Source organism: Oculina patagonica, chromosome 13 (assembly GCF_052425735.1).
Source record: "Oculina patagonica isolate OP01 chromosome 13, crgOcupat, whole genome shotgun sequence".
In the NCBI taxonomy this organism is placed as follows: Eukaryota; Metazoa; Cnidaria; class Anthozoa; order Scleractinia; family Oculinidae; genus Oculina; species Oculina patagonica.
This window is the reverse complement of record NC_135770.1, coordinates 24,940,718-24,963,453: the sequence shown is the minus strand read 5'-3', so window position 1 is coordinate 24,963,453 and position 22,736 is coordinate 24,940,718. Positions and strand designations below refer to the sequence as shown.

The following is a 22,736-nucleotide window of genomic DNA, read 5'->3' as shown; positions in this document are numbered from 1 at the left end:
AAATATTTTGAATGAATAATAATTTCACTTATCCGCCAGACTATATCAGTTATTGATCAGTTATAAGATATCGGGAAGTTTGTGCTATCTTATTGCTATCAGACATGATTTAACCTCGAAGTGACTCAGATGCTCTCATACACTTGAAAAAAAAAATATGATACCATATTTTTTTTCTTCGATGTTAGTTCGAAGTAACAATTTGACATTATGCCAAGTCATTTTGTTTCATGTTGTCGTTTCAAAGAATCTGGCTGGCGGCCATCATTTTAAAAAAAATTTCCTCCGCCCCTCCTCTCCCCCCCCCCCCCCCCCCCCCCCGTGACAAAGGTCATATTCAGATTGCTTATAACGTTTGAAATATTTCTCATGATATCTAGTATTTGTGTGCCAAGTCTTGTGCTTGAATCATAATATCAACAACATATTTTCACTTCTCCGCAGGACTATATCAGTCATTAATCAGATATGATATTGCTATAGTGTGATAAAGTCATAATTTTCATGTAAAATTCTAACCTTGAAGTGCCTTAAAATGCTCTCATACACTTTAAAATGCTCTCATTCATTAGTTTGAAGTGACAATTTGACGTTGTGCCAAGTCCTTTTGTTTCATGTTGTCGCGATCGTAACAAAGAATCTGGCGGCCATTTTGAAAAAAGCCCCCCCCCCCCCCGCCCCCGCCCTTTCAAAGGTCTTAACCAGATTGCCTATAACCTTTGAAATGATTTCTAGTATAAGTATGCCAAGACAAACACAGTGCTTTCACTTATCTGCCAGAGTAGGTATATCAGTATTTGATCAGTCATCAGTTAATGCCATCACATTGCTATCAGATATGATATTACCGTTGCTATTAGTCAAAAATGAAACCACTTATAGCGTGAAATCTCTAAAGTAAAATTAAAACTTAACATGGAATCTAAGTGCAAGCACGAAAATATCAAAGGAAACACACTCTACCTCACTCACAGGAATCTGTAATTAAGAACATAATTGATCGGGGGATATCAAGCTTGATTTCATTCTTAAACAATTCAATTCAATCTGTAATTAAGAACATAATTGATCGGGGGATATCAAGCTTGATTTCATTCTTAAACAATTCACAAATTTGTTGACGAAGGTCACATCCAGATTGCCTGTAAGCTTTGAAATGTTCCTTGTAATTTCTAGGATTCTAGTATTAGTGTGCCAAGTCTCATGCTTTTATTTACCATAAAATACACAATACATTCACGTATTCGCCGGACTATAAACAAATATTGGATGATGTTTTTCGTGATATCCAGAATTATCAAGGGCCCCAGCCGAAGCCGATGGCTGAGGCTGATAACACTTACAAAGTCCTTGATAACTCTGGATATCACGAAAAACCGAATTCAATAACTGTTTTATTATACATTAAAGTCTCAATGATATTTTTAATAAACAGTAATAAAGGACGAAATAGTCGCCCAGTACCCGCTATGCGACACCTTTACAGATGAAAAAATGTCCAGAACTATCTGCAGCTCACAGAATAGACATTGAGACTTCAGTGTATAATGATATCAGTTATTGATCAGTTATCCGTTAAAGTCATCATATTGCTATATTTCTTTAGCTATTAGTTAGAAGTGGAAACACTTAGCGCGAAGTCTTTATAGTGAAATTAAACAATTATTTAAAAGTTGGAATTTGTTGATTGGATATGGCTGAGTGCAAGCATGAAAATATAAAAGGAAGCACACTCAAACACTCACTCACAAGAATCTGTAAACCAGAACAGGCTTCAGTAAAGACGCACCAAATACGTTTTACCAAGAATGCTCAAAATGCGTTTGATCTTCGCAGTTTGTTTTTGCGCAAACTTTCTCGCGCTGATAGTCAACTGCACTCAAACACCAAACGGTAATGCTGAATGCTGCTGCAACGAGATGACGATCTGTCAAGGAATAAAGACGTTGGAAAAGAAACTGGAAGAACTTACTGCGCTAGTCAGCAAAACTGCCCATCCCACTCCACAGCCAACACCACCAGGTAAACTAGGACAATCGTTTTTTACTCATTTTCAATGGAGTTTTTCTGTTGTGGCTTTTCAAACTCACATCAGTGTAACCGACGTTTTGTCATCTTTTTATTCAGCAGGTCTGAGCCTCATCTTGCAAGGAACTGTTTGACAAAAATAAGTAAGTTCACAGTTAAATAATTATACGTTCCCACTGCAGTCACGTGAGAAGTGGATGTCACAGCAGACCTGCCAACCCCTGATAAAGGAAAATCTGGAGACCCATGTAAAAAAAAAATATCTGGAGATCCTAAAAAAAAAGGAGTCAGTATTATTATTTTTTTTTTTTATCTAATCAAGTTTGAACAAACCCTTCTTCCAGCATGGATTTAGCATAGAATTGAGGTTCAGTTAATGGTTAACTTAACCGCTGAATAAAATTACTAGCAGAGGCCTTGAAACTAAGCAAAAACGGCAAACAAATCAGACAATACGGTACAAGATGTAATAGTGCAGTGTTCTGCTTTGTTAGTTTCTCACTTAATGGCACTACCGTTCCCATTAGTTTTCCATTTTTTATTTAATAAGGTAATATTTCATTCCAAAATATTATTCCTCAAAAAAACGTGAGATTTTGAGTCTTCTCGTGAGGCCGTGAGAAAAGATAAAAAAAAATAGTGAGACTTACGGCAGAATCGTGAGAGTTTGCACGCAGAGAGGTGCCTGTGTGAGCTGCACTGATATTGTATTGGGAGATAGTGACTTCAACCCGAGAGAAAAGGAATCAGGCAGCTAAACTGGATTGAACCAAAAGTGCAAAATTGCCTACAAAATATTATCGATTTTATTGGTCTATTGATGCTAAGATTGGTGAAAACACCCGGTAGCCATACTCTTAGGTAACTAACCCCATTCTCTCCTTCTCTTCTGACAGCTCTTTAAAGAGCCAAGTCTTTGCGCTGATGTTTGGTTCACAAAAGATTCCTGTGTACTGTCACATGGGGAACTTTGGATGTGGAGATGGAGGATGGACACTGGCCATGAAGATTGACGGACACAAGGTACAAACCTATCCCCAGCACTGTAAAATAAGTGTGGACATTTCATCGGAATAAAACCTTAACTTTTCCGTTTTAATTTCAGAAAACGTTCCATTACAATTCTCCTTTCTGGAGCAACCAAAATGCCTATAACCTTGCAGGAGGACAGACTGGGTTTGACACAGACGAGACCAAGTTACCGACCTACTGGAACACACCCTTTTCTAAGATTTGTCTTGGCATGAAGATCGGCCAACAGATCAGGTTCATTGTCATCAACAAGCAGGCCAACTCTCTGTACTCACTGATCGCTGACGGGCAATACCGCGCCACCTCACTGGGTCGTAACACGTGGAAGACGCTGATTGGCTCACAGGCCTTCTTACAGCGCAACTGTAACAAGGAAGGGTTCAATGCTGTGTGTACCGATAACAGAGCTTCTAAAGCAAGGATCGGTATCCTTGGTAACGAACAAAATGCCTGTGACAGCTGTGATTCCAGAATCGGTTTTGGTACAGGAGGATATAATGATGACTCCAACACGTGTGGAAACCAAGCAATGCACTCACCAGATAATGGCAAGAAACACATCAAAGCCATGGGTTATATCTTGGTGCAGTGATAAGAACTGTCTCCATGCCTTTTGAACTCATATTATGCAAAACTGATCTTAAGTCAAAATGCGCTCTGAAGTTAACTGATTAACCCAACAACTGTTCTAGTTAGATTTTGAGAAAAGATAACAGTGTTGTAAAACAAATAAAACGTGGTGTAGGGAATAAAGAATGTTTGTGACTAATGGTATTTTGTTTTAAATTGCACACTTCACATCGGGACAAGCGCAATCTCCAAGTCTTTAAATTCGTTCGGCCACACGCAGAAGAATGACATCCAGCCCCTGAATTAACAGTTCAAGTCTTAGTTCAGTTCCTGGAACTCAGTTAATACGACGGTTATTTACCTTGACATCGAAGGAATATTACAATTGTTGATGCGCTATATGTTTTTGACTCCTTAGTTCCAATCCCCCTCCCCTCTCCCCGAAAAAATGCCAGGGTTGGAGAGACAGCCAACTGAGACAAGTATTCCTCAAAAGCAGAAGATGGTAGAAAGACCTGCCCCTGAAAATTGCCCGAGAGATTCTAGTAAAAGAGGATTTTCCATTTAAATCTCCAAACTTCATATCGGACAGTTTTTTCCACAGCTTTCCGAGCTGAATACGTTTATCAAATGACAACCAAAAGGGATTTTTTTCTATCTTTGAAACAGTTTAAAAATGAAACATACGTCTTAGAAATGACCACGTTTTGGTTAGAGTATTTTTATGAAAGTCTCAGTCAGCTACAAAGCACAAGGAACAAAATGTACTTTTCAACAAAACTATAATTTCAATGCGGCTGAAATATAGCGAAAGAAGAAAAACGAGAGAATTTCGATGCAAGTCACATGCCGGCACATTACGCGACTCGAAATTTACGGTATTTGTATTTCTTGAGCGAATAGTTTGTGCTAGCTACAAGTGACTTGGATTGAATTCCTTAAACATTCAATCTCAAAAAGAGCAAAAGGAGCGAAGCCAGGTATACTGAATGACTCATTTATTCTCTAGCGCAACAATACACTGATGACTGAGCATTAAAAATTTGGGTAAACATGGCAAAAAAATTAAAGCATAAAAATGCGCGTGTTTCTATGAGAATATAAGTAAGAGAAGAGAAAGCAAAGGAACACGCTGCCTAAGGACAAGCAGAAAAGTTTAAGTCGGGGATACAAGGGAAATGACACCTTTAACTTCCCCTTCAAATATTTTCTTCTACCTTTCTTGCTGAACCTCCGCTTTTCTTTTTCTTGTACCAAGCTTCTTATATGTGTCTTTGAAGGAAACGTGAACAAAAATGTCGACGGAAAAGTAAGAATTTTATGCATTTTTTTTCATAAACAATTTGTTTTGAGGATTGTGATTTCATTTGAACAATTCACCAACATTTATCTGTGAAATAACAATGAGTCAATAAGCATGGTTTATTGTGGTGTAAATGTCTTTTCAAATCAAAGCTATCAACCAGTATTTTAGGGCCTGTTTACATGATACCGGAATGACTTTCATTCCGAAACGATGTTCATTCCATCCCCATATATTTTTGTATCTGTTTACATAATACCGAGACGCCGCACAAATCATTCCGTCGAGGAAACTCTACTGTCCGTTCTGAAGTCTCGTATGAGCAGAACACCGAAAAAAAATAATCAAAATAATATGCAGCTGGTATGTCTGAATTACTATTAGTTAACTGGTGCGCGGTCAGTATTCAAACTTTCATCAACTCCTTGGAAAAATTTGCATAATTAATTTATTCAGATTGTATTAATTTATCAAAAACAAATATTTAAAAACTCTAAAGCGAAAACATACAAATGGGTCTTACAATTGTTTTGACTGCGGTTTTTTTAATCCCTGTGTCTATTTTAAGCACTCTTAACCCGCTAAATACATACTAGTTAAGCAACGCTTTCGAGTGGTATACTATGGAATATCCCACGAGTCACTTGTATTTTCTCGGTATACATACGAGCCTTTAGGCGAGTGTGTATGCCAAGAAAATACAAGTGACAAGTGGGATATTCCATAGTATACCACGAGAAAGTGTTGTGTAACTATTTTATACCATGTCATAGAAAATACGCTTACTAAATTTCGTCGAGAATACAGTCGCAGCGCACTATGGGAAGGTTGGGTTGAATACCGTCGAATATACAACGGCTTTCCTGTATTCTGATTGGCTGTATTTTCTATGGCATGGTATAAAGCGGAGTACAGAAGTCTGCTGAAGGATGCGTTGACGAAAACTATGCTCTCACCACGACCAATTTGCGGGTAACAAAGTTTTTCAAACCGTTTAACTAGTTTTTATACTTATACACAGTAAAAACTACAACTTCGGAAAATTGTCGCAGTTACAATTTGTATGCACGATACGTGAATGTTATATTCATCAGCCTGGGGCAAAACTAAACTGTTGTTTATATTAAAATGCAACTTCACAAGCTCAATGTTATGTAAAGCAACTGTTAACTGCTATATATTTTAAATTTTATTTTCGAAGCAATCATGCCCACTAAGAAAAACGTTTACTCAAAAGGGGAAAGTATCTGAAGTACTCTCATTCTGACCACCTGATAGCGTCAAACGCGCTTCAAACTCTTGAAGGCGCTGAATGGTAATTAAATTAAATTTAATTTAATTTTGAGTTAAATTTAGTGACGAATATCGTTGTGCTTTTCGCAGACGCCTTACTACACACTAATCGAGCACTTATATAAAAAGGGTTTAGTAAGATAAAGTAGTACTTTAACATATTTTCAATATTCGCGATCTCTCAACCGAAACAAAGTTGTAGAAAAGGTCGCAATTGAATTGTTTTGACTATGGTGTTTCGTGTTCCTGTCTTGCCAAAATCTTTTACGTATTCTCGTTAAATACAAATACAAGACAGCAGAAGGGTGCGTCACCATAACTTTAAAAAAACCACTCTCAACAATTTGACTAACGGTCTACAAAATATTTAAAACTGACGTACACTAATATCAAAAATAACGGAAAATTAAATGTATGCATGCTGCGCGCATTTCCTATTCAACAGTAATTAAAGAAAAGGATATTCAAAAATCGTCACTTCACATTAAACCATCTTAACATATTTGCGGTAAAATTGTAGTGATTTCAGTTTTCCGGCAATTTATTATCAATTTAATTGTCGAGAGCAGTTAACGTTGTACACAGAGGCCGTGTCAAGTTAAAAATGAATTTGGAAGTGGTAGATTGGTCGACGTGGCTGCAAGCAAGAAAATATTCGCGAACTGTTGACAATAACGTCATGTTAACAGGGAAGCGAAATCACTGAAGTCAGTAATCCACAAAATTCAGCCGGTTCAGACGCACAAAGTTTTACCTCGAGTTCTCAAAATGCGCTTGTTATTTGCAGCTGTTTCACTATAAACTTGCTCGTTCTGATCACTGTGAATGGCGCGAAATCTTCATCGCTGGTTAAGGGCAACCAAACTCCATCGGGCCCTGCTAAAAACTTCGCCGACAATATGATGGTCTGTAACTTGAAAAAACCGCGACATTTTTTAATATTAAGAAATACTAAACGAATTCTCCAAATTTGCAAAGATTTTGAAAGTGTCGCGAAAATTTTGTGTAATAAGAACTTTGTACTTTGTGGATTTTACAAATAAAACAATGTACAAAAAAAAAATGAAACTTCTACCAGTTGATAAACACTGAATAAAAACAGTTGCTTAGTCGAATTGGTTCAGTCGACAAATAAATTAAATTTTAGCAGCAAATAATTCAGTTAGGGTTGAGCAATTCACTTGTTTCAGCGAGAATAGAAGAAGGTATGGTAATAAATAAATGGTCAATAATCTGGTAGACGTTGCGACTTGAAATGAGAGAAAAATGATCAAATTTTGTTACTGATCATAATGTTGTAGAATTTTCATTTTATGGCCTCATCGTGTTGTGTAGACGTTCTTTAACATCGCGGGCAAGTTTGCATTTTGAAGAAAACTGACCCCTGGCCTTTCTCTACCCCCAGGTCGTCAAAAAGTCAAGTGTTCACGCTGATGTTTGGTTCACAAAAGATTCCTGTTTACTGTCACATGGGAAACTTTGGATGTGGAGATGGAGGATGGACGCTGGCCATGAAGATTGACGGCAACAAGGTACAAACCTATCCCCAGCACTGTTGGATAAGTGTGGACATTTCATCGGAATAAAAATAAATCTTTCCTTATTTTAATTTCAGAAAACATTTCGTTATAATTCTCAGTTTTGGAGGGACAAAAACTCCTCCAACCTTGCAGGAGCCAAGACTGGGTTTGACACCAACGAGACCAAGTTACCGACCTACTGGAACACACCCTTTTCCAAGATTTGTCTTGGTGTGAAGATCGGCCATCAGATGAAGTTCCTTGTTATTAACAAACAGGCCAACTCTCTGTACTCACTGATCGCTGATGGGAAATACCGCGCCACCTCTCTGGGTCGTAACACGTGGAAGACGCTGATTGGTTCACAGGCCTCTTTGCAGCGCAACTGCAACAAGGAAGGTTTCAACGCTGTTTGTAGCCATAAAGGTGCTAACAAAGCAAGAATCGGTTTTATTGGTAACAACGAAAACGATTGCTACACCTGCGACTCGCAAATCGGGTTTGGTTTAAGAGGTGCCTACACTTCGTGTGGAAATTTCGCTAACCATGGTGGAGACAACGGAAACAAAGTCATCAAAGCAATGGGATACATCTTGGTCCAGTGACAAGAACTGTGTAACTTTTACAGCCATTTTAAAGAAGCTCTGAAATTATGTTTATTATAAGCAACTGTTGTGGTTAGAATTTGAGGTTAAAAAATAGTGTATTGTAAAATTGTAAAATGGGAATAAACAATATTTCTGACGAATGTTTTTGAGTTTTAAGTCTTCTATTTTTTCGTGCATTATAGACAGAACTTCATCTGAATAGAAACTGAAGGTATTGCTATCTTAGCGAATAATATTTTTTGCTTGTCCCAAGCTTGTTACGTGATTTCTAAGCAATGTCAACAAAAAAATCAACACTTTTCTTTCTAAGTCTTGACTACAGTACTCTTCTGAAATAATGCGGCAATATGAAACAAGTACTACACAAAGGATTCTTTAATATGAATTTTGGTATTGTTTAATAACAACCTTTGCACAAAAAAGTAAGAACTTTGTGTTTCGTTTTGTTTTACAACATTTTATTTAAATTATACAATTTGTTGTGAGGATTGTTTTAATGGTAACTATTGTATTTCTGAACTCCTGGACGGATTGAAATTGTCATGAAGGTTCCAAGATCTTTAATCTTGTTTTATTGTTTTGTGGAGTAGCAACAATGGACTTCAATACGCGCGGTTTTCTGAGATTATCGCAGGTTAGAGTGAACAAACTGTGGTGTAAGTGGCCATTCAAATGAAAGATTTTGAGCAGTACTTTACCGTGGTATTGTTTATTATGCTTTACAAGTTCGCGCATCAGACAACTGACCTAACGAAGTCAAAATAATGTGTAAAAATAACAATTTCTAATAATCCTCACCCTAACAATTGTAGACACTAATTTTCTGAACTGCTCTTTTTTCTTCTTTTTCGAAACCTCTCTTCCTTCAAAACAAGAAATTTCAAAAGCCGCAAAACAAATTGAAACAAGTCAGTCAGGCATCACCACTAGGCATGACTAGGTCATGGCCGGCCAAATTAAGATAAAACTAGTGTGATCTTGTTGTTAGCGTATTGCACTATTGACTTGAAATCAGATCCCCAACGGCTCAATCCAAGGCTGCCGAAGTTCAAATACCGTTTCCGTAAACTCCACAAAAAGGAAAGATATTCCCGTCCACTTATATTGGATTTCATTTGACAATGCTATCAGTGAAGGCATCAGTATATCAGCTACTACAGCCGAAGCTCTCTTTACGGACACTCGTAAGCGCCAGCGTTACTTACTGTCGCCTTGAAAAAACCTCGTTTGAACTCCCATACAAACACTGTTTGTACACATTTTCGTAACCGGCCATTACTGTAAGTGGCCGACACTTTTCCTTTGTTTCTAAGCTGCCATAAGAGGACACCGGCCAATGGCAAAGTGCTAGTTACACTTACACTCATCCTCTTCGCTCCTGTAAGTGCAGCAACGTCTTCCATCCTCCACGGTCTTTTACTAGCTTCTCCACCTCATTCCATCTAGTCCAGCGCAGGACTAACTTTACGTCCAGCTTCCACAGTTTTTCCACACGTAATCTAAGGTCTTACGCGCCTTCTCTTGCCTTCATTTTCCATGTAAGAGCAACTTGGCAGTTGTTGTCTTTCCCTCTCCTTGACAAAGAACCGATCCGTCTCCATCGGCTGACCTTCGGGGGTTTCTGAGATAGGTCTCTCCCTAGATCCTTTATAGAGATCACAGTTAGAGATGGTGTGTGGCCAGAATATACTGAGGATTCTCCGTAGACACTTTCGGTGGAATACGTCTAGCTGCTCGATATCTGCTGATGTAATCCTCCACATCTCAGCGCCCTACAAGACAAAAAAGGTCACACAGCCTTGACGATTTTCAGGTTGGTGTGCTTGCTGTACATCATTGACCTCTAGACAGGATTAAGGGTGGAATATGCTCTTCTCCTGCGAGTGATGCCTTGGTGTGGTCCACCTTCTCCGTGGACTGTGGCTCCTAGGTAGATGAATGAGTTGACGTCTTCAACTTATTGTCTGCCGATTAAACTAGGGTCAGCCACCTTGGCGTTTGTTCGTAGCACCTTTGTCTTGGTGGTGTTGATGAGGTTACCAGTGAACCTTGAGACCTGATGGAGGCGGTTGCACTTCTCTTGGAGGTCTTTGTGCCGGCTTGAGAGAACAGCTATATCGTGCGCATAGTCAAAATTCTTTGAGACTGCGGTGAACTTCCATCTCAAATTCCTTGTGTTGTTGGTGTTCTTCATTATCCAGTCTGTCTTCACCTTCACCTGTCCTCTGGCGCCAAGTTGGCGCATATGGCCTCATTATCCAGTTAGTGATGATGTTGAAAAGAAAACCAGACACAGTTCTGCTTGACACCTGCCTTTACAGGAAACCACTCTGATATATGCCCACGTGCAACAACACGGCAGGTGCTTCCATCATAAAGTTCTCATATCATGTTGACAAAGTTGACAGGAATATAATGCCTTAGGATGTTCCAGAGTCTGTCTCGTTTTACGCTATCGCGAATGCCTTCTGGAAGTTGATAAAGCCAATGTTCAAAGGTGCTTGCCACTAAGCACTCTGTTCTAAGATATTTGTAGGGATGAAGATCTTTTTAGTTGTTCCCCTTCCTCTTCGGTAGGTGGCCTGTTCTTGCTGTAATCTCTTCTCGACTACTTCCTGCGTCCTAACAAGAGCATTCGGCAGAATACCTTGTAAGGTACTGAAAGTAAGGATATTCCTTGGTAATTATCACAGATAGACGGATCCCCTAGCATTTTGGTCATGGGAGATTTCCTCCAGTCAGACGGGGCTTTATACTGGTTGAGAGTCGGTTACACTGGTTGCAGATGTTCAGAAGCCGCTTCAAGCTAAGGCGATTCCGTGGCTGGCTTTCAGCATTTCTGCACTGATGCTGTTCATACCGGTAGCTTTACCATTTTTCAACCGAGATTTGGCTCGCCTCACTTCTTGGATTGTGACGAGGCTCTTATCCATTTCTATAGGTCTTTTGCAGACGTCGAGCTGGCATCCTTCAGGAAAGTCAGATTCTTAGCAAGCCACGTTCAAGACCTCGTAGAAATGTTCTTGCCATCTTTCAAGCACGTCTTCCTCTGTGGTGAAGACTTTACCATCTTTAGCCCATATCCCAGTGCTTCGCTTCTTAAAGCATCCGCTAAGTAGCTTCGTCTTCATTACAGGCTATTCTGGTGCGCAATTTTTTTAGACTCTTCTGCGAATTTTTTCCGAAGGCTTGTTTTTGTCTGCTCTCGCTCTTTTTATTAACTTCCTTGTATTTCATCTGGTAAAGGTGCTGTCTTTGTTCCTTCACTCTTTCTGAACGGCAGTTCATGAGGCTGTGTTTCAGCACACGTCTTCAATGCAGTTCCAGATAGAGGGGCTCAACCAATGCTTTCCCCCTTTGCCCAAGAGTTTCAGCCACCGTGTTGCGGTAGATGTCTCGATACCCTCTCCATGCATCATCTACACTCAGGTCTTCACTATCCAAAGCTTAGAAACGGTTCTTCAGGGCTAAGCTGAAATTTCCCTGGTGCAAGGAGTCAAAAACAAGGCAAGGCAACAAAAACGCTTTAAGGATACCCATTAACACAACCTGAAGCAGTGCGACATCAACCCCGAAAACTGGGAGCAGTGAGCCAACGACCGGCCTAGCTGAAGAAATGCAATCCAAACTGATGAGGCGCACAGTGAGCAACAGATAAAGGAACACAGTGAGAGACTCCGCGCTTGGCAAGAAAAGAAAGAAAGCAAGATGCCAGCGCAGTTCCAACCTCTACTAATTCAGATGTCCAGTCTGTCCGAGAATTTTTTTCTTGCCGAATCGGACTGCATAGTCACAAGCGAATTCATATAAACTAATTTAAATTAGTGCCAAGTGGACATTCTACTCGATATTATTACGAGGGATTGCCAACCGCTGAAACACAACAAACACTCGTGAGGAGCACGCCGCTTACGGGAGCTTCGCCCGGGGAGCTTCGACTGTGGTTACATACCGCTAACATGGCAAATGCTAACATAGCAAATAGTCTAAAAGAGAATAGCAGCTTTAAATGTCAATCATCCTATGTGTAGTCCCTTAACACTAATATGAGACACAGCAAGGTCGTTTCCGTTGTTGTCAGTTTAACAGCTGTAATAATAAAGATTTTCATGTTGGACGATATTGTATAGCAGGGGCTTATCCGATTGATGGCGAGCCATCAGAGTAGGCTCAAAGTGATTTTCATCTCTCTCAGAAAACGTCTCCAGATCTGCAACGATAAATTACAGTCTTGTTAAAAATAAAGTCGATACAGATTAAGATGTAGCTTTGGTGTTATGACATCGACAGGAAGAAATTGTCACACCATCTCATTTGTTTTTCAAGTCTTTGTTGATTTACTTAAACTAATACTTGTATCGTCATTTCCTGAAGGTCGGTAAAGTCTGACAAGGTTATTGCTTGATTTTAATTTGCAAACTATTGTTTTTTGTATCGAAGCTTCAAAGGATTGAAGTTTTGCCGGAATAAACTGCAACTTTCTGCAATCAAGTAAATTGTTACAAACATGACAAATGAAGAGGCACTCGTACCTTAATGTCACTTAAGTATTTTGACTTTAGCAGGGGACGGAGATCGTAAGGCGCGTGGGGTCCACGCGACAGACGATTTGTAGCATCAAACAAAAACGCCCCCACTCTCGAAGTCATATAATCGCGCGGATACACACAATTTCACGGGAAATATTTTTGTTTTGTAATTTTTAATAAAATTTGGCCGACATTGTAAAGCTGCTTAAAATGAAGAATGCATTTAAAGACTCTCTTTGCGACAATAAGCTACAACATTCATGTGAAGATTTCGTAACTCGTGGAACATGGAATAATTAAATCTCGATCAAATCTAAATACTGTCTGAGACGCGTGACGTTTAGTAAGTTTAACGTCCGCAAAAACGGGACAGTTAACTTAATTTTAAGTACAGCTTTTAAGACTTACAAGCAGGAAATAACCCCAAAACGATTACAGCGTAGTACAAATTGGCAAACTTTTATAATAGCGAATCGAGGCTTAATGTGGTGTGATATATTTTATCAAAATGGTTAGTCATATTGTCAATAAACCTCATTAAGCCAAAAAACTTCAAGGATGAAATCAAATAGAATAGAAGAACCATGATTGTGCACTAGGGGTCAGCGAGAAAATTTTCGCGTTGTGTTTACGAAACGTCTGTGTTTATGTTATGTACTCAGCGCTTAGTTATAGTCTAGTAGTCGTAAAGTGTTCAGCTTGGTTTGAAGATTGAAAGTTTAACGAAAACTGAAGATGAACTCGTCTCTTAAGACTTGGGTTTGCCCGCTCACCTTGATAGAGGTCCTGTTTATGTTCACCGTCATGGGAGCATCTAATGACTCATGCGAGACGGTCATTAAAGCTTTTGAAAATAAGCTTAGCAATGTTGTTGCTGATGTCAAAGCTATCGCTCGTGCACTGAATGTCGGTAATCCGCCAGGTAAAAATAAAGCCTTGATTATGCCGTTTGATCGCTTTCTTTTAATTTAATGTCGTCTCGGTGGCTCGATAAACTGTTTGACTGAATTGTAAATTCTCACACACAGGTCCATCTTTTACCTCGTGCAGAGACATTTACCAGAATCACAAGTAAGTGAAACTGTACCCGACAACAGAATTGAAGTTTATTTTTTCTTTATCCTTTCTTTTTCAGGCTGCCAGTACAGAAATAAAAAAAACGAGTCAGAGAACGGAAGCAGAGAAATCGCCTTTTAATATAATCAATCGTCCTTTCTGAACCGTCTGAACTCAAACGGCCGCAGACCGAAGTAGAAGGCAGAGATGTAAAAAACGGAAGCGAGTTCGCATACGGCAAGGATAGCTTTTTGCCCTTCTTCTGGCCATTAATTGCTAAAGGAACGGTTTGCAGAATTTTATTCGGTCTAAAATGAGGTGATACTTACGTCGTTGGCACCAAGATAGGCCTTTAGACGCGCTGACATTTTTTTTTCTCAACTGGCATAAGTTTCCTGCGAAGTTCAGTATTCTGCTTTAAATTTAATAATTTGCATTTTTGCTTTCAACCTTTCAAGGTATAGGTAACTTTCACTTCGAGTTCATATGCAATTTATTACAGAAAATGGCCTTGCTTGTGTAAAATATTTCATTTCATTCATCAGGTCGCGAGGAAACAAGGCGTACTTGCTGCAGACAAACAGTGGGAAGATCTCTGTGTATTGTCACATGACCAGCCACGGTATTGGCGCATGCGGAGGTGGGGGATGGACACTGGTCATGAAAACTGATGGCCAAAGGGTATAATAAGAGACGAAAGCAAGGACTGTTATTTCATTGACCTTCCCACATTACATCATCCGACATTTGACGAATTTAAAGAATATATCGATTTTAAAACAAGATTACAACAGTTGAAAAGGTTCTTAAACGCTGGTTTTTGTCTTTTTTCCTTTCAGTCAACCTTCCACTACAATTCCCACTTTTGGAGCGATAGAAATGCCTATAACCTTGCAGGAGGCAAGACCGGGTTTGACTCACAAGAGACCAAGTTACCGACCTACTGGAACACACCCTTCTCCAAGATCTGCCTCGGAATGAAGATCGGCCATCAGAACAAGTTCATTGTCATCAACAAGCGGGCCAACTCTCTGTACTCACTGATCGCTGATGGGCAACACCGCGCCATCTCACTGGGTCGTAACACGTGGAAGACGTTGATTGGTCCACAGGCCTCTTTGCAGCACTACTGTAACAAGGAGGGCTTCAATGCTATGTGCTATAGTGGAGCTTCTAAAGCAAGGATCGGCATCCTTGGTAACGAACAAAATGCCTGCACCTCTTGTGATTCCAGAATCGGTTATGGTACAGGAGGGTATACTGATGACTCCAACACGTGTGGAAACCAAGCAACGCACTCGCCAGATAATGGCAACAAACACATCAAAGCCATGGGTTATATCTTGGTGCAGTGATAAGAACTGTCTCCATGCCTTTTTCATCCAGCTCTGAAGTTAACTGATTTACCCAACAACTGTTGTAGTTTGATTTTGAGAAGAAAAAAACAGTGTTGTAAAACAAATAAAACGTGGTGATGGGAATAAATAATGTTTGTGCCTAATATTATTGTGTATTAAAATTGCAGACTGCACATCGAGACAAGCGCAATCTTCAAGACTCTTGTAATAATTAGTTTGACTGCACGCAGAAGTACTTATATCAAACCCCTGAATGAACAGCTCAAGTCGGACTTATTTCTGAAACTCGATTACCTGCGATAAAAATACAGCGCTAATATACCTTGACATCGAAGGAATACTAAATTGTTAATGACGATAAATATTGATGACTCCCAAGTAACACATCGAAAAAAATGCCAAAAAGAGTTAAAGAGACAGCCCATTGAGAGAAGTATGTCTCAAAAGCACAAGATGGTTGAAAAAATCAGAGGAAAATTGTCCAGTGAAAGAATATTTGCCAAGTAAAAGAATATTTCCCACTAAATCTCCAGAACGCCATACCCACATGTTGTTTTGCACAGTTTTCAGAGAAAACATTTGTCAAATGACAAACAAAAGGGATTTTTCTGTCTTTAAAACAATTTGAAAATGGAACTTCCATCTTAGAAATGACCTTTTTTGGCTTAGATATTTTTCAATAAAATCTCAGATAAAAACACAAGAAACAATGTATCTCTAATTAACTGAAAGGCATTTGCATGCTTTAGAAAATTTTAATGTGGCTGAAATATAGCGAAAAAAGAGAAGGCTAGAATTTGAAATATGAAATTAGATAGAATAAAATATAAAATAGAAACTTTATTAACGTGTCAAATAACCACTAAGCTCGGGAAAACCCATACTAATTTGGAAACTCGAAATGAATACATTCTATATGACAATTAAAAAATATTTAAAAAATATTTCGATTTCAACATTTACGGTCTTTTGCGTTTCTTGAGTGAATAGTTTGTGCCAACAACAAGTGCCTTGGTTGAATTGGGATTGAATTTTTTAAACATTCGAAACTCGCTAAGTGCAAAAGAGCGTAATAACGTATATGACGGACTACAGAGACACATTTCTTCTCTAGCGTGACAATAACCATAATACAACTAAAATATCAGTGCGCAAGATTAATTGGGCATAAAATTCTGGGTGAACATCACAAAAATAAGTATAGAAGAATTTAAGCAAGAAAAGGGAGAGCAAACGAAAACGCTAAGTACTAGCAAAACAGTTTGGGTCTGGGAAACACTGAAAATGAAGACCTTTAACCACCTCTTTTGAATTATTTTCTTTTTTTTCTTTTTTTTTTGTCCGACACTATCAACACTATTGAAAGTTTAACCTTATTACTTAGTAATAACAGCAGTAACCTTCCAAAAAAAAGAATGCGGGAATATGAAACACGTAATATGCAATGGAGCTCTTTATCAGTTATGAGCTTTGGAGTTGTTAAAGGAAAATCTTTGCACAAAACAGTAAGACGTTTGTGCTTTGTTTTGTTTGTCAACATTTTCTTTAGATTTTACAGTTTGTTTTGGGAATTGCCTCTTATTTTCCAGGTGAGAGCAACTTGACAGTTGTGTCTTTCCCTCTCCTCAAGAAATGACCCATCCATCTCCATCGCCTTACCTTCACGATTTCTGAGATAGGTCTCTCCCTAGCTCTTCTATAGAGATCACAGTTAGCGATCGTGTGGCCAGTATATGCCGAGTCTCTCCATAGAAATGTTCGGTGCAAAACGTCTAGCTGCTCAATATCTGCTGCATCATTGACCTCTAGACAGGATTAAGCGTGGCATTTGCTCTTCTCCGGCGAGTGATGCCTTCGTGTGATCCACCTTCTCCGTGGACGGTGGCTCCTAGGTAGATGAATGAGTTGACGTCTACAACTTCTTGTCTGTCGATGAAAATCGGGTCAGCAACCTTTGTATTGGTGGTGTTGATGCGTAGACCAGTGAACCTTGGGAGCTGATGGAGGCGGTTGCACTTCTCACGGAGGTCTTTGTGCCGGCGTGAGAGAAGAGCTATATCGTTTGCATAGTCAAGATTATTTAGGACTGCGTTGAGCTTCCATCTCAAACCTCTTTTTGTGTTGCTGGTGTTCTTTATTATCTAGTCAGTGATGATTTTGAAAAGAAAACCAGACATAACACAGCCCTGCATGACACCTGTCTTTACAGGAAACCTGTCTGATGTCTGCCGAAGTTCAACAACACAGCAGCGGGTGCTTCCATTGTAAAGTTCTCGTATGATGTTGACGAAGTTGTCAGGAAAGCCGTTATGCCTAAGGATGTTACAGAGCCAGTCTCGTTTTACGCTATAGAATGCCTTCTGGATGTCAATGAAACCAATGTACAAAGGCGCTTGCCACTCAGTACTCTGTTCTAAGATATTTCTAGGGATGAAGATCTGTTCAGTTGTTCTACTTCCTCTTCGGTAGGCGGCCTGCTCTTGCCGTTATCTCTTCACGACTGCTTCCTGCGTCCTAACAGGAGCATTCGGCAGAAGACCTTGTAAGGTACTGAAAATAAGGAAATTCCTCGGTAATTATCACAGATAGACGAATCCCCCAGCATTCTGGCCATGAGAGATCTCCTCCAGTCAGACGGGGCTTTACACTGGTTGAGAGTCGGTTACACTGGTTGCAGATGTACAGAAGACGGTTCAAGGCGATTGCGGGGCTGGCTTTCAGCATTTCTGCACTGATGCTGTTCACACCGGTAGCTTTACCATTCTTCAGCCGAGATATGGCTCGTCTTACCTCTTGGATTGCGAAGGGGCTCGTATCTATCTCTATAGGTCCTTTGCAGGCGTCGAGCTGGCATCCTTCAGGAAAGTCAGATTCTTCGCAAGCCACGTTCAAGACCTCGTAGAAATGTTCTCGCCATCCTTCAAGCACGTCTTCCTCTGTGGTGATGACTTTACCATCTTTAGCCCGTATCCCAGTGCTTTGCTTCTTAAAGCATCCGCTAAGTAGCTTCGTCTTCATTACAGGTTATTCTGGTGCGCTACTCTTTTAGCCTCTTCTGCGATTTTTACCAAAGGCCTCCTTTTGTCTGCTCTCGCTCTTTTTATTAACTTCCTTGTCTTTCATCTGGTAAAGGTGCTGTCTTTGTTCCTTCACTCGTTTTGAACGGCAGTTCATGAGGCTGTGTTTAGGCACACGTCTTCAATGTAGTTCCAGATAGAGGGGCTCAACCAATGCTTTCCCCCTTTGCCCAAGAGTTTCAGTCACCGTGCTGCGGTAGATGTCTCGATACCCTCTCCATGCATCATCTACACTCAGGTCTTCACTATCCAAAGCTTCGAAACGGTGCTTCAGGGCTAAGCTGAGATTTCCCTGGTGCAAGGAGTCAAAAACAAGGCAAGGCAACAAAAACGCTTTAAGGATACCCATTAACACAACCTGAAGCAGTGCGGCATCAACCCCGAAAACTGGGAGCAGTGAGCCAACGACCGGCCTAGCTGGAGAAATGCAATCCAAACTGATGAGGCGCACAATGAGCAACAGATAAAGGAACACAGTGAGAGACTCCGCTTGGCAAGAAAAGAGAGACAAAAAGATGCCAGCGCAGTTCCAACCTCTACTAAATTCAGATGTCCAGTCTGTCCGAGAATTTTTTTCTTGCCGAATCGGACTGCATAGTCACCGGCGAATTCATATGAACTAATTTAAATAAGTGCCAAGTGGACATTCTACTCGATATTATTACGAGGGATTGCCAACACCTGAAACACAACAAACACTTGTGAGGAGCACGCCGCTTACGGGAGCTTCGACTGTGGTTACATACCGCTAACATGGCAAATGCTAACATAGCAAATAGTCTAAAAGAGAATAGCAGCTTGAAATGTCAATCATCTTCTGTGTAGTCCCTTAACACTAATATAAGACACAGCAAGGTCGTTTCCGTTGTTGTCAGTTTAACAGCTGTAATAATAAAGATTTTCATGTTAGGCGATATTGTGTAGCAGGGGCTTATCCGATCGATGGCGAGCCATCAGAGTAGGCGCAAAGTGATTTTCATCTCTCTCAGAAAACGTCTCCAGATCTGCAACGATAAATTACAGTCTTGTAAAAAATAAAGTCGATACAGATTAAGATGTAGCTTTGGTGTTATGACATCGACAGGAAGAAATTGTTACACAATCTCATTTGTTTTTCAATTCTTTGTTGATTTACTTAAACTAATACTTGTATCGTCATTTCCTGAAGGTCGGTAAAGTCTGACAAGGTTATTGCTTGATTTTAATTAGCAAACTATTGTTTTTTGTATCGAAGCTTCAAAGGATTGAAGTTTTGCCGGGATAAACTTCAACTTTCTGCAATCAAGTAAATTGTTACAAACATGACAAATGAAGAGGCACTCGTACCTTAATTTCACTCAAGTATTTTGACTTTAGCAGGGGACGGAGATCGTAAGGCGCGTGGGGTCCACGCGACAGACGATTTGTAGCATCAAACAAAAACGCCCCCACTCTCGAAGTCATAAAATCGCGCGGATACACACAATTTCACGGGAAATATTTTTGTTTTGTAATTTTTAATAAAATTTGGCCGGCATTGTAAAGCTGCCTTGAACGAAGAATGCATTTGAAGACTCTCTTTGCGACATAAGCTACAACATTCATGCGAAGATTTCGTAACTCGTGGAACATGTGGAATAATTAAATCTCGATCAAATCTAAATACTGTCTGAGACGCGTGACGTTTGATAAGTTTAACTTCCGCAAAAACGGGACAGTTAACTTAATTTTAAGTACAGCTTTTAAGACTTACAAGCAGAAAATAACCCCAAAACGAGAACAGCGGAGTACAAATTGGCAAAATTTTATGATAGCGAATCGAGGCTTAATGTGGTGTGATTCATTTTATCAAACTGGTTAGTCGTATTGTCAATAAACCTCATTAAGCCAACAAACTTCAAGGATAAAATTAAATAGAATAGAATAGAACAACCACGATTGGGCGTTAGGGGTCAGCGAGAAAATTTTCTCGTTGTGTTTACAAAACGTCTGTGTATATGTAATGTACTTAGAGCTTAGTTTTATTCTATTAGTTGTAAAGTGTTCAGTTTGTTCAGCTTGGTTTGAAGATCGAAAGTTTAACGAAAACTGAAGATGTACTTGTCGCTGAAGGCTTGGGTTTGCGCGCTCGCCTTGATAGAGGTTCTTTTTGTGTTCACCGTCATGGGAGCATCAAGTGACTCATGCAAATCTTTTGATAAAAGGCTCAGGAATGTTGAAGCCGATATCAAAGCTATTGCTCGTGCTTTGAATGTCGGTAATCAACCAGGTAAAATATAGCCTTCATTACATTGTTTCGTCGCTTTCTTTTTATTGACCTCTCAAGGAGTAGGTCACTTTAACTCCAAGTTGTTATGCAGTTACAGAGAATTGCTTTTGTAGGCTGTGTCTTATATATTTAGTTTCATTTATCAGGTCGCGAGGAAACAAGGTGTACTTGCTGCAGACCAACAGTGGAAAGATTCCTGTGTATTGTCACATGACCAGCTACGGTATTGGCGCATGCGGTGGTGGAGGATGGACACTGGTCATGAAAACTGATGGCCATAAGGTTTAATAACAGACGAAATCAAAGACTGTGACTTATTTAACCCTCCCATATTACCCCATTCAACGTTTGGCGAATTTGAAGGAGGTTACAGCAGTTGTGAATATTAAGCTAAGTTGAACTTTTCCTTTCTTCTCATCTAGTCAACCTTCCACTACAATTCCCAACTCTGGAGCAACAAGAACGAGTTTAACATTCCTGGAGGAAAGACTGGGTTTGATAATCACGAGACCAAGTTACCGACCTACTGGAACACGCCGTTCTCTAAGATTTGTCTTGGTATGAAGATCGGCCGTCATATCAGGTTCCTTGTCATCAACAAGCAGGCCAACTCTCTGTACTCACTGATCGCTGACGGGAAATTCCGATCCACCTCACTGGGTCGTCACGCATGGAAGACGCTGATTGGTTCACAGGCCTCGTTACAGTCTTTCTGCAACAAAGAAGGGTTTAATGCAGTTGGTGACAGCTCTCAGCAATCCAAAGCAAGAATTGGCATCCTTGGCAACAATCAAAACAACTGCGCTACTTGCGACTCCAGAATCGGGTTTGGTACTGGGGGGCACCATGATGACTCCAACACGTGTGGAAACGAAGCCACGCACTCATCAGATAATGGAGACAAACACATCAAAACCATGGGTTATATCTTGGTGCAGTGATAAGAACTGTCTCCATGTCTTTTTCATCCAGCTCTGAAGTTAACTGATTAACCCAACAACTGTTCTAGTTAGATTTTGAGGCAAAAACAGTGTTGTAAAACAAATAAAACATGGTGATTGGAATAAATAATGTAAATGACTAATTTTATGGCGTTTTAAATTGCACACTGCATGCGCACTTCGGGACAAAAACGCAATCTCCGAGACCCTTACGATTCGTTCCTTAGCACGCAGAAGTATTTTGATCGAACCCCTGAAGGAACAGTTCAAGTCAGACTTATTTCTGGAACTCGATTCCCTGCGATAAAAATGACACAGCGCTTATTTACCTTGACATCGAAGGATACTGAAAGTGTTAATAAGTTACACATCCAAAAAAAATGCCAAATAGAGTTAAAGAGACAGCCCATAGGGAGTAGCGAAAGTATAAGATGGTTGAAAAAACCTAGGAAAATTGCCCAAGATACTTTAGTGAAAGAATATATTCCACTAAATCTAGATCTCCAGAACTTCATGACAAGCTTTTTCTATATTTTCAAAACATTTGAAAACATTTCAGTTTGTCAAATGACAACCTATAGAGATTTGTGTTTTTAAAACAGTTTTAAGATAAACTTCTATCTTAGAAATCACTATTTTTGTTTTACGGTATTTTCTATAAAACTCTCAGTCAGCTGAGAAACACACGAAACAAATGTTTTTCCAACTAAAAAACATCTCCGACTTATTTCAACATCGCATTTATCATTCCTAAGGAACAGTTGATTAAACCTGTGCAACCGTCTTACAACAATTGCTCAGCTCTCTTCTTACATCAAACATTCTTCTAACTAGATAGACTCTCAAAATAATTTGAAAAAATGACCTTTTTAACTTAAGTTTTCTGACCGAGATCAAAATCACTCTCTGATAGCTCACCATCGATCGGATTGTCCCCTGCCACACAGTATGGTCAAAAATAAAAATCTCAATTATCACACCTGTCACTCTGTCTTTAGTGTTTTGCTTTGCTCTCTTTTTTCATACTTATATGCTCCCAGAAACACTATACACTTAAAAAGACTGGTCCCGAGGAAAACAAAATTAACTGGTTTCCCGAAGGACTAGTCATTAAGTGATTTGTAAAATAGCACAACGAAGACTAAGAAAAACGGCGGTCGTCGGTCAATATTC

The 22,736-nt window shown here is 39.7% G+C and overlaps 5 protein-coding genes across 5 annotated transcripts; 4 read left to right on the top strand and 1 right to left on the bottom strand.

Moving 5' to 3' along the window:
- Positions 1–1,621: 1,621 nt before the first annotated feature.
- On the top strand, positions 1,622–12,301 carry LOC144636494 (putative skeletal organic matrix protein 5). Its single transcript, XM_078495713.1, has 3 exons — positions 1,622–2,022; positions 7,632–7,758; positions 7,842–12,301. Exons 1-3 carry the CDS (start codon positions 1,904–1,906, stop codon positions 8,349–8,351), a joined length of 756 nt encoding a protein of 251 aa, XP_078351839.1. The 5' UTR covers positions 1,622–1,903; the 3' UTR covers positions 8,352–12,301.
- LOC144636514 (putative skeletal organic matrix protein 5) lies at positions 2,045–3,820 on the top strand. Its single transcript, XM_078495740.1, has 3 exons — positions 2,045–2,171; positions 2,925–3,051; positions 3,134–3,820. The coding sequence occupies exons 2-3, from the start codon at positions 2,953–2,955 to the stop codon at positions 3,650–3,652; spliced, it is 618 nt and encodes a 205-aa protein (XP_078351866.1). The 5' UTR covers positions 2,045–2,171; positions 2,925–2,952; the 3' UTR covers positions 3,653–3,820.
- A 418-nt stretch (positions 12,302–12,719) lies between the features above and the next one.
- On the top strand, positions 12,720–15,427 carry LOC144636471 (putative skeletal organic matrix protein 5). Its single transcript, XM_078495685.1, has 4 exons — positions 12,720–13,805; positions 13,912–13,954; positions 14,485–14,620; positions 14,779–15,427. The coding sequence occupies exons 1-4, from the start codon at positions 13,619–13,621 to the stop codon at positions 15,292–15,294; spliced, it is 882 nt and encodes a 293-aa protein (XP_078351811.1). The 5' UTR covers positions 12,720–13,618; the 3' UTR covers positions 15,295–15,427.
- Positions 15,428–17,102: 1,675 nt separating this feature from the next.
- LOC144637055 (uncharacterized) lies at positions 17,103–18,315 on the bottom strand. Its single transcript, XM_078496223.1, has 2 exons — positions 17,881–18,315; positions 17,103–17,438 (listed from the first exon to the last, which is right to left on the bottom strand). Exons 1-2 carry the CDS (start codon positions 18,313–18,315, stop codon positions 17,103–17,105), a joined length of 771 nt encoding a protein of 256 aa, XP_078352349.1.
- Positions 18,316–20,675: 2,360 nt separating this feature from the next.
- On the top strand, positions 20,676–21,706 carry LOC144634337 (putative skeletal organic matrix protein 5). The gene is made up of 2 exons (XM_078493257.1): positions 20,676–20,904; positions 21,045–21,706. The coding sequence occupies exons 1-2, from the start codon at positions 20,833–20,835 to the stop codon at positions 21,561–21,563; spliced, it is 591 nt and encodes a 196-aa protein (XP_078349383.1). The 5' UTR covers positions 20,676–20,832; the 3' UTR covers positions 21,564–21,706.
- The last annotated feature ends 1,030 nt before the right edge of the window (positions 21,707–22,736 follow it).